The 12,235-nt window shown below is 38.3% G+C and overlaps 1 protein-coding gene across 6 annotated transcripts in view; it reads right to left on the bottom strand.

Annotated features, from left to right (window-relative positions):
* Positions 1 to 5,911: 5,911 nt before the first annotated feature.
* Positions 5,912 to 12,235, bottom strand: part of MTRR (5-methyltetrahydrofolate-homocysteine methyltransferase reductase) — a 36,393-nt gene continuing 30,069 nt past the window's right edge. For all 6 annotated transcript variants that reach the window (XM_030488014.1, XM_030487963.1, XM_030487992.1 and 3 more), the window contains 4 exons: positions 11,670 to 11,788; positions 10,014 to 10,106; positions 9,746 to 9,928; positions 5,912 to 8,812 (listed from right to left, as the gene is read on the bottom strand). In XM_030488014.1, the coding sequence (XP_030343874.1) occupies positions 8,668 to 8,812; positions 9,746 to 9,928; positions 10,014 to 10,106; positions 11,670 to 11,788 (540 nt within the window). In that variant the 3' untranslated portion in view covers positions 5,912 to 8,667. The remainder of the gene's footprint in view (positions 8,813 to 9,745; positions 9,929 to 10,013; positions 10,107 to 11,669; positions 11,789 to 12,235) is intronic.

Here is a 12,235-nt window from a genome sequence, read left to right as displayed (position 1 = left end):
GATGACATGGCTATTGCATCATATTCACCAGGAGTTCACCAGTATCAGTGCTAGAGAAAACAACACTTCCACCTCTCTCTATTCTGAAAGGTTTATCAGAGAAAAAGAAGGGCATATCCTCTGCAGAGGAAAACCCAGAATTTGCAGAAATTCCCTGCTATGACTTCAGAGACACAGAATCAATTCCTTAAGAGACAAATAAAATATTTATCCTATCAAAAAATGGGGATTTTATAGCAATCATTTCTGAAATACACAGCAAGAGGTGGGAAAAAGCTTTCCATTGCTGACTCCTGGCTTTCAGCCATTTCTATATGCTTCTTTACACTTTATTGCAACAGAGGTCCCAGATCTCTGCAAGAGAAAAAAAGACTGAATTCCAGCCTAGATGCTGCCATTGGAATCACTGCCATGAAGCAGAAAAAGGCATGGAAAACATGAGATACCTTCAGGACAGCAGAATCACCTTTGGAAGTAGGTATGTTCAAAAACTGCCAACAAGATACCTTCTAGCATGAGAAACACAGCCACAAGTGTGTGCAGAGAGAGGAAAGGTTATCAAAGGAATTCACGTATCTGCAAAAGAAGATAAGCGGATGACAGAAGTGTATACATGAAGGTGCAAGAACAAAGAAGCAAGAAAGAAAAGAAGAAAATAGAGAAATTAGCTAAACTTTTTCAAAGGTTCCAGTCAGTTACATTATAGAAAAGACCTCTTTAGTCCAGCTTTTCCATAAAATTAGCAAGAGTTGACACTAAACTACTGTATGAGAATTAAGAGGCAAGGAGGTGGTTTGTGCAAGCTGATGATGGAGGATTGTACAACATGAAATAAATTGTTAAATCAAAATGTGTATAATACTATAAGACTTGAAATACCTCAGTTTACAGTGCTTCACATTTATACTCAGTGCTATACAGAATCTGAAAATTAGTTATTTAAGAATTATATATTTTTAAAGATTTTATGGATTTTAAGGAGAAAATAATTTAAAGCAACTGTGTTGCCCCAAGTAACCATAACACATCAGTGAGGGGAGCAAGAATTTCACAGAGATCTTTGGCAAAATGAACCAGAAGTCCTAACAATCATAGAATTGACTGTGTTACTGTATATAATAAAACATGGATTGGCATGCTGCACATGCAAGATGACGACAAGCAACTTGTGAAACAGTTCACTTTACTATTCAGCCATTATTAGATCGTAAATACAAGAATTTACAGAGCCTTTCATTGACAGGAGCACATGCATTAAAAATCTGTGTCCTTTATTTCAATGCAGAGCATTGTAGGTTAGCCCCGGTAGGCTTAGCTGTATATCTTAGTCTACTTAAGACTTTGAGTTGTCTACTCTGCACATCAACATTACAAGTAAGTATTAACCATCCTCTTCAGATGCATTGAAAATGTAAGTGATTATCTGAAGCTCATAATTACCTGGATCTCTGTCCAGATCAAAGCTGACTATCCTCCAGTGCTGTACAGCCTCAATAAATGACTCAAAAAAAAGCAGTGTAATCATTCTTTGCACAGGCCTTACATTAAAAATTTAAAACAAACTTTAGTTTATTAGGCCAGCTGGAATGTATACTTTGCCTTTCTGAAGCCCGTATGCGTACTTTTTGCAGTCTGGCTCACAGTAAGTCAACCAGTTTGTTTTTAATTTACCTCTGCTGAGGATGAACTTGCCCAGATGTACTGAATTGCAGAAGTTCATACCAGGCCTTCAGTATTTTCTTTCAAGAGATCAATCTGGCTTTGGTCCAAAATAAAACAGTAACACAAATAAAATGTAGTCATAAAGCAACACTTAAGATGCTGCTGAAAATCTTATAACAGAAAATACTGTTGAACTTTGACATAAAGTTTTATTAGGAAACAGATATGTTAATTTTTAATGTAAACATCAGGGAAAGGGAAATAGCTTTACTGGATAGTCTGTAGCAGTGGTCCATGAAATCCCTGTCCCTTCTTAATATGTGTAACACTGAACATTTCAGAAAGCATTAAGTGTCAGGAAAACAAAATGTAGACCATAAACCATTCCATAACGACGTAGATATCAGAGCCATCAAAGAACACCTCAAACTCCCTAACATGCAAGCACTGAGTAATCTCTACAGGACTTCCTCTTCATTTGCAAGTTTCCTTGGGGAGTATCTTTTCATTGTCTAAAGCTCAAGTCAGATGCCTTCTATCTGCAGGAAACTGTGCTTCATCTAAGAGAGGTGCCAGCAGTCAGGTTGAAGACAAGCACTTGAAAGTGAGATTCCTGTTGGCTCTGTGCTCCAGCCTGTCAGGGTCCCCCTAAAAGGCAACACATTCATCTTGTCAACCACACCTGCATCCCCTGCTCTGTATCATCTGCCAACTTGCTGAGGGTGCACTCTGCCCTGTCATCCAGGTCATTAATGAAGATGTTAAACAGGACTGGACCCAATATTGTCCCCTGAGGCACACCACTGGTGACTGGCATCCAGCTGAGCTAATCACAACCACTGGAGACCAGCAGTTCAGATAGTTTACAATCCACCTCACTGTTCACTTCTTTAGTCCATATTTCATCAGTAAGATAGTGTTGAAAGCCTCACTACAACTGAAATCAAATGACATCCACCGCTTTTCCCTGATTCAGCACCCAGCCTTCTTATTTTAGAAGGCTACCACTTTGGGCAGGAACTATTTCCTCATTATCCGTGACGACTCATCCAGGTCACTATTTTGCCCTTAGAAATGGTTTCCAGGAGAATTTGCTCCATCACCTTCACAAGGATCAAGATGAACCTGACCAGCCTGTAGTTATTCAGGTCTTCCTTTTGGTCCATCTTGAAGATAGGAGTGATGTTTGCTTTCCTCCAGCACACTCAGTACAGCAGTTTACAGATTTATGCCCTCCTTTTTATTTACCATTTGTGCATTCATAAGGTTCTTCCTCTCTTCAAAATGAAAACGTAAGGAAAATCCTATATTCTCTTGGTAGTGCTGAATGGAGGGAACTACCATTTGGCATTTTCTGAATAAAGACCTACATACATTTTAATAGTAAAATACAGCTGTGTAAACTGAAGGACACAGTTATCCAGACAGGTTTTTCAATATATAACCTGTAAAGCAAGGACAAAAAAGAAATTAAGACCTTGGCAATGAATAGATATATATCTATCTTTAGATATATAGATATAATAGATATATATGCATCTTTATATTTAGATGCATGTACATGCGTATGTATGAAGAAAACAAAGATGCTTTACACAACCCATTAAAAAAAAAAAAAAGCAAAACAATTAAATTGCTGAAAGAATTATTATCCCCATTTCCTAAGAGTTCTGAACTGACATTTGCAGGAATTTTACAAACATGAAAAATGTTTCCATTTACCTTAAAATGCAATGCTTTCCTTGTGTAAAGCTGTAAGAGCTTTAACTTGTGCATTGGTAAAGAAATATTGCCATTTCTACTTAGCAATTTGCTTTTTGTTTGAGAATTTTACAAAAATAACTTAAAATAAATCAGTGTGTTCTACTTTTCATAGGAACAGATGTTTTAAAAACCAACTTGTGTGAAATTTTTGGGCATCCAATCATCTACATTAAAAAAAAGTTACAGAAGCCCTATCTCCTCCTCCTATTTGTGTTTGCTCCAGCTGTTCTTACGCAAGGAAAACCTAAAAATTTACTACCATCAAGCAGTGCCTCTGGGGTTTCCACTGGCCTCAATGCCACCTCCTTTCATCATGTTTAGGAACTGTAACATGAAAAAGGGAAAAAGATTCTGCCGTGAAAACGGTGACTTCCAAGACCACAGGCTGTTTTTTCTGACTGTAGTTTCAGTAGCTCCTATACTGCTCCTTTCTCACCTTCACAGGAAATAAAAAGTGCTGGCGACATAAAGAGTGGCTTGTTCTACAGGAGTCTGTCCCCACCAGAAGAGTGTAAAACATCCTGGCCTGTATCAGCAATAGTGTAGCCAGCAACAGTGTAATGATCAGGGCAGTGATCATCCCCCTGTACTGGTCGCTGGTGAGGCTGCGGCTCAAATACTGTGTTCAGTTCTGGGCCCCTCACCACAAGAGAGACATTGAGGTGCTGGAGTGGGTGGGTGCAGAGAAGGGCAACAAAGCTGGTGAAGGGTCTGGAGCACAAGTCTGATGAGGAATGGCTGAGGGAACTGCAGTTGTTTAGTCTGGAGAAGAGAAGGCTCAGAGGGGACCTTATTGCTCTGTGCAACTACCAGAAAGGAGGATGGAGTGAGGAGGGGGTCGCTCTCTTCTCCTAAGTAACAAGTGATAGGACAAGAGGAAACAGCCTCAAGCTGCACCAGGGGAGGTTTAGATTGGATGTTAGGAAAAATTTCTTCAGAGAGAGAGTGGTGAGGCATTGGAACAGGCTGCCCAGGGAAGTGATGGAATCACCATCCCTGGAAGTGTTCAAAAATCGTGTAGATGAGGCCCTTGGTGACATGGTTTAGTGGTGGTCTTGGCAGTCTTGGGGTAATGGTTGGACCTGTTGATCTTAAAGTTCGTCTTCAACCTAGTTGATTCTACGATTCTACATTGTAGTCTCAGGAAGTAGTGGTCTGTAAGAAACACAAGCATGGAGCTGGCATTTAACTGGGAGACAGAGCAGTTTACGCAAACACACACAAAGAGGTACGTGCATGCACAAGCGCCTATTTCAACATCTGGCCCTACCCAAAAATGCTGAGCAGTCATAGTCACGTAATTCTGCTTTGGTTTGGTCACGTTCAAAAGTCAAGGGCAATCGACACCATTTTCTCCCAATACTTGAAGAACAACTAAACAATACCATTGTCCCACTATTGAGGAAAGAGTACTGCAAACAGCCCTGCTGATCTCCTAGCAAGTTACAATAAAATGAATTTAAAAAAAAAGTTAAGGAAAACCAATCAATCATCTAAGCAATAAAGTTAAAAGCAGATTAGAAATGAATATCCCTGACTGATGGAGCCTTACAAAACTGCTGTTTTCAAACCCACTGTAGAACCTTTTCTTTTTTATTAAGCACAATTGGCTTTGAGTGCTTTGTCAACGTGACAAACCTCTTCCAGCAGAAGTGGAGCATTTATTCAAATGCTAATGAAAGTGAATGCAATTTGTAGTGGTGCTGAATCAACTTTTCAAGACTGTAATTTGCATTTGTATGAAACTATGATTTTTTTTCCATATAAACCATATGTGAATAGGGTTTTGAGACTAAACAAATTGATACACTGCTTTTGCTATCAATTTGAAAGTATTTTGATTTATGATAGGCAACTCTAATAATACTGAGCAGCTTTTTATATTTACACATTTTTTTCTAACTGGAGAGAAGACTCTCAAGATTCACTAAACTCAGCTATAGCTGTTATATTAAACCATTGTATCACCTAGCTCAATTTTCATATCAAAATCAATTGCTCTTACCATTCTGCCAATGTAGATTTATCTCTCAATTCACTATAACTGACCAGAGTTTGTAGACCATAGCTTTCAGCAATGTAATGATCTTCCTATAATCATCAGCAGACATGTATTATATGGTTCCATTTTTAATTCTCCACAACATCCCAAAACCCAAAACAGGGCAGAAAATAACACTGAAAATATTCTGTTGTTATTTATTAAAAAATCACTGTCTTGTCTGAAACTGGATTAACTTTTGGTCTTCCCAACTCAGATGAAGCATAACTGGAGTGAGATGGATCCAGAGATGAAGGCATAAAGTTTCCGTTCAAAGAGCAGGAAAAAAATGTGAAGCTCTGTCAGGTCGAGACCCAGGGTGACAGCTAAGCAAAACAATCCCAGGCACTTTTATAGAAGGGACATCCAGTGAAACTGAGACATTACTATATTGGTTTTGCAAGCCCACCAACATACCAAACTGCTAAATGCATAAACACACAATGAGAATACCATATTTACATTATAGAATATAAAAGTTGCAAGCATATGACTTCATGTGATCTCCAAAGCTCAAAGTTGAGCTTCAGACAGGACATTTCATAACTGTTTGCTGTAAGTGTTCTTTTATTCTTCTTTAAGAAAAATACCACCTACAGAATAATGGACTGACTATAAATGGTTATTTAAGTGGAATTCAGCACCATATACAGCTGCATCTGAATTTGTCCATTCAAGCAGAGGATTTGAGTCAGATATATTTAAAATTATCTACGGCATGGTGTTGACAAAGGTTTTAAAAAGCCCAAAGTCTTCATGTATAGGCCTCCGAGATCATATCCAGCAGGGACACTACTTTAGCCAAGATATGGAACTTCACAAAATATTTCTATCCTCAACAGAAACACTATCATCTGGGATGTACTATTAGTAATGCAAATGGTAACATTTAGTTAAAACATGCAGTGTGTGTTTTCAGTATGGTTTAGGTAACAACCCATTTTTGCCTAGTAATAGTAATTGCTGTTAGGCAACATAAAATATAACTGTTGGAGAAGTATTCACAGGGATGGTTTCAAAAAAAGCTTTGGAGTTTCAGAGTATTTACAACAGCCAACAGCACAATAAGCTACTGTTAGTGTAAGAGTCCACATAAAATGTGCATAGATGACACTAGCTTTGGCATTCCATGCATGTCCTGCCCTATGCAGCAATATGAATGACTGCAAAGAACAAGCAGAAATTTAATCTCTTTTTTATTGAATATATTGGAATAGTAACAAAAAGACACTTCCTCCAGAAGAAATAGGCTGCTGCATGGATATTTCTGTTGGGCAAGGAAGAGAAAAATCCTTCCATCCCACAGGTCTCCCTAAGAGCAGGACGTGTCTGAAGCTAACACCCAACAGCGGATGCAGCCGATGGGAATAATAAAAAATACACCTTGTCAAAAAAACCTAAGCAAACAAACAAACAAAACCCCACAACCTGATTTCACCATGTTCCTCTGTACAAGCCAAGCAGAACCTGGGCTTCAGAGACCTCTGGACTGGAATCTGCTCACAGGCACAAGAGGTACTGCCAGGTCTGATGCTGTCTGCTGAGACACCCAGCATGACTGGCACAGAGAGAGTGGTTTGGGAAAAAAGGCATTATAACCCACCAGCTCATAATGGCTTGAGAGATGGAGGCAGCAGCTGATGTGTTAATCACCAGCCATACAGCTACACTGAGAGTAGCTGGAGAGTAAAAAGGATGTCACAAGAGTTAGAAATGGTTTATGACTTCCACTGAATTTCTGTTTATCCTGATACACATGGGCAGTCAGGGCAAGGGGGGCAGGCACAAGACCTCTGCTTCAAAATCTGTGTGTGGCTTCACATGCAGAAAAATATACGTGGCCTCATCTTCAGTTATGCTGGATGCACTAAATACCAGGTGATGAAGCATGAAAACCCAGAAAAAACCAAAAAAACAACAAACAAGACACCTACCAAGTTTTTGGCAAATGTGGGCTTGGGATTTTATTTAAAACTGCATTCTTTGAGGGCAAGGACATTCCCCAATATACACATACACACCTGAACTGGGAGTAATCCCAAGTCCAACCAGTTGTCCCTCTCTCTAGCTGACCAGACTAAAGGTCTGGTGGGAAATATATACATACATACATGGAATCATAGACTATTTTCGGTGGAATTGACCTTAAAGATCACCTATTTCCAACCCCCCTGCCATGGTCAGGGACACCTTCCACTAGACCAGGTTGCTTCAAGCCCTGTCCAACCTGGCCTTGAACATTACCAGGGATGGAGCAGCCACAGCTTCTTTGGGCAACCTTTTCCACAGCCTCACTACCCTCATAGTAAAGTGGATTCCAACAACGAACACATACACTGTGGATCCCACCAGTAGCTGGGCTTAGACACACAGTCCACCCAGTAGCTGGCCCTGAATCCCTGCTCTCCCCAGTTGCCTCATGCACACACACATGTGCAGACAGGCCTCAGCTGACCTCCAGACCCCATTTCTAATTCCAGTGTAAAACTGGAATGCAGTTGAGCCAAAAACAGTAGCCTTGGGCTTAACTTCCAAAAAACCCTATGCAGTCAGAAATACACTACATGTTCCCCAGGAGCAATCAAAAACAGGATAAGACTTATGCGTGAAGTAGGTTCAATAAGCAGAGCACACAACTTGACTTTGCCCTGTTCCCTTGAGGTAAAAAGCAAAGTTTATCAGCCAAGGGCTTGGTTTTGGGTTTTTTTTTTTGTGTTTTATTTGTTTGTTTTAAAGTCTTTTCCTATTCTATTCACAAAGTTGAGCAGAAAAGGGTTTACAGAGGCAATCTTGGCAAGTCAGTAATGTATTTGATGATGCACAAATCAGTGTGTAATATATTTACTCTGTAGCTTATTTATGTATACATTATAGAAAAAAACCCCATGATATAATGTAAGCATACAATTATACTTGTAAAAGTGCAGAAGTGTGTACTTTCTGCATTAATCTGACATTGAAATGAGAGAATCAAGGCACTGAGACAGTCCATGATGTAATATTGTTAAAAAACCCCACACAACTCCAAAGGCAGCCTGGTTTCCTGTCGTTTAAAAGGTTTTCTCTTCCTGCCTGAAAGGTCAATGGAGAAAATTAAGATTTGGGTGACTACAGACAGCACTTTTGACAATAACTTTCAGTCAAAAGCATGTGTGAAACAAAATCTTTTGTGTTGCAAAAGCATAGGAAATGCTAAATATTTAGCTCCACACATCCTGCAAATATCGTTTTGCTTCTCGAAGCGTCGCCAGGATTTTCATTGCTTCCAATTTGTCGGTCTCCATTTCCATGCTTAAAATGTCCACTACAGCATCACTTACACCATCAGCCATGTGCTTCTTATCTCTGGGGGGGGGGGAAAGAAAAAAAGATATATACTAGGAAAATGCATAATAGCGTATTTTTGGTTTTATCAGTAGCTTCAGAGGCAAGATAATATTGGAAAAGAGGCATTAAAAAATATAACTTGTACATAGCACAGCAAAATTCTCACTGAGTTTTCATGCAGCTGAGCACTGACAGTAACAAGCATTTCTCTCAATCAAACATTACAAAGTTTTCAGCATACTGCAATTTATAAGAAAAAACACTTGGAACCCTACTCGAGTTGTCACAGACTAACTTTTAAGGAGAACTCAACCTGCTGAAGTACTTTTTTATTATTGTATCACCCTATAGTTCCAATATAACAAAACAAAACAAAAACCCCTAAACTCCTCACTTAATAATATTTTTAATATATATAGCTGACATATATTCCTGCAGAAGAACCTACTGACATTGGGTTTCATGTTCAAATGTTTTGATCATTTATCAACAAACTTCCTAAAAATATCAACCTTCAGGTAAGTTAGCCACAAATAAAACTTCCACTGGAAATTATATTACTGAGGTTTAGCATTCTGGCCCACCAGAGCCTGGAAGACTGCTGCTATCTCACAGCTGTGCAGTTCATCATCACATGTACTCAAATATCTCATTTTCTCAAGAGAAATCTGTTAGCTTGAAACCTCCTATTACTACAAAAGAAAAAGAAATAATAAGTGACTAAAGCAACCCATGGAACTGTGGATTACAAGCTATACTTTCAAGACAGTATCGGAAAAAATGCACATAGTAATGAAATTCTAGCATTCCAGGAAGGCTCTTTCAGCATCATATTGGTCCTTTCTTTCAGACAGCACTAAGTTTTTGTAAAGCCTCAAACTTCTGCCAACTATTCTATTTCTGAGACAGTCCATCTCCACTTGATTCACCCACAGAAGTGAAGTAACTCACCCACACACATAGAAGTAACCTCTCTCTTTGAGCAGGACTCTGGCAACTTCCTTAGTATGAAGCCTAATGACATCTTGCACATATTTAGGTGGGGCTACTTCTGCAGTTGAAGAGGAGTCTCTTGAGAAACAAACCTTAAGATGATTTAACGTGCCATTTTCAAGAAAACATCTGAGCTCATCTCTGAAAGGCAACAGCAACTATTAGTAACGGCTCAGAGATAAGCATTCCTCATGAATACAAAATGAATGCTAAATAGTGAACTTGCTTGAACAAATAGTCTTGATCCTGGTGCCGACAACCAAAAAACAGCCATGTCTCTCCAAATTCCCAGTCTGCATGTTCTTCTCTGAGCTTTTGCCTAAACAGACCAAAAGAAAAAAAAGAAATAAAAAAATCCAATCCTGTTTTATCAAGCGCAGAATCGAAAACATCTATAACCTAATTCTCATGTAAAGTAGTGCTTTAATAAACTTCTGAATTGGCAGAAATGTGAAATGACTTAAAGTAAATCACAGTCAAACCCTTCTAACTTATTTGATTTTCTTGACTACTCACTTTTGGCCCAGCTCAAAATCAATCAACTTCAAAGAGGGGTTTTTTTGCCAGTTTCATAATGGAGTAATCAAGACTGACACTTCCAAGCTCCTTGCAAAACAATCCTGACTGCTGAATAAGGAGATCACTACCCTTTATCCTCCACTGGAAAGGGAAAACTCAGCACAAAGCAGTTTTAGCATGCTTTCCATTTAGCTGTAGAAACCTGCTAGACTTTATGAATAACAATCTATTTACTACCACATCATCAGAAGAGTTACTGCATTTTCTTGAAATAATGCTGAAGGTATTACTTCAGAGGGGATTTAGCTGCAACTTTCTAGTTACATTTTGAGAGAGAGATTTCATTTATCATTGATCAAATGCTTCTGAAATGCTATGAATCCTTTAAAAGAAAATGCAAAATACTTCTGAAAGATAAAGGTATATTTAGGAACTAAAGTTAAGGAGCAAGGACATAATGATTGTACACAATGATCTGGTCAAAGTGGAAGAATGGAGTCAGAAACATTGTGTCAAAATTTCACTTTTCTCTCAAATAAAATGGTTTAAAAATAATTATCTTGCTAGAACTAATGAGTCACAGAGGAATCGTATGTGTTGGTTACCTACAAAACTTGCAACCATTCCCACCGAAATATTCCACTCTTCCTGTTCTTCATTGCCTCCAAATGAAGATGTTTTTACATATTCTTGGTGATGTGGTATCTGTCAATTTTTGAACAAGCATCTCCTTGCCTTGCAAAATTTCACTACTGGAGTTGAAGGAAGGGAAAAAAGGGATCTACCTTCCCTCAAATACAAAACCCACAAAACCCAAGACCACTGCCCATTTGAGGGTTCATGTACCAAGCTCTTCATCTTAAAACATCAAAATATGTAAACACACAGAAATAAGGGAATATGGCAGAAACCTTGACATTCATCATGCCAAGCCTTTTAATATAGATGCCACTTCTGAAGGAAATGGATTTTGAACCAAACTTAAGCCACAGTGTTAATCAACACTATTTCTACAAATACCTCTTACAGGACTTCCACTAGTAACACACAGATAAAGGACTTACTTTCTTAGAACCATTTCTGCAATCCACCCAATTCCTCATGTATCTACTATGGATATTACATACTGTCAGATGATAGTGTAACTTCTACTCATTTGAAAAACAAAAATACACAATCACTGCTTGTTTAAAATTAGCAAGACTGTTTCTAGTCAGCATACCACTACTACAAAAAGTAAGAAGAAGGAAAAACAAAAAGAATGAAAGACAGAAAAGGATTAACTGTATTTGCACTCAAAACCCAAGGCTTTATTTTCTTCAATGTAAGAAGGCTGCTTTCCAGATAACAACTTTATACATACCTATGCTGTAGGAAACCAATAAATGGTGAAATTCCTGTTCCTGGACCAACCATCATGAATGGGACAGATGGGTCTGCAGGTAAGTGGAAAGCATTGTTTGGACGAGCAAAAATAGATATCTAAAATGAAATTAGATAAAATACAACTGAAGAACATTCTTAAGCAGTGAAAATACCATTAAATTTTTAGAACCTTTAGGGCATTTACACAGAGTATGTGTCTACACAACCTTCCAAAACCTGAGCTTCAAAGTTTATTTTTAACACCACACAGACGTTTAGAATAAAACTTCAGATGAGTTTCTGGAAAAAATCCACACATATTTAAAAACCTATTAATCCATGTAGAGGAAAAACACACATGAGTTTCTGATTGTGAAAAATTTGGGGAATACTGTTACAGAATTCATGGAAAGTTTGGTGTTGGTACTCAAAGGAAAGTAAAGCTAGTTTATTGCTATTATAAGCAACTTAACTTTTTTTTACATTGTGGACATTTAAAAATATTCCATTGGAGGTGAGGATTTGTTTACAGCAAATTGAAGCCTACTGATACAGTGCTTGCCT

Source organism: Strigops habroptila, chromosome 1, assembly GCF_004027225.2.
Source record: "Strigops habroptila isolate Jane chromosome 1, bStrHab1.2.pri, whole genome shotgun sequence".
NCBI classification, from domain to species: domain Eukaryota; kingdom Metazoa; phylum Chordata; class Aves; order Psittaciformes; family Psittacidae; genus Strigops; species Strigops habroptila.
Note: the sequence above shows the minus strand (reverse complement) of the source record. Positions and strands in the feature narration are given on the sequence as shown.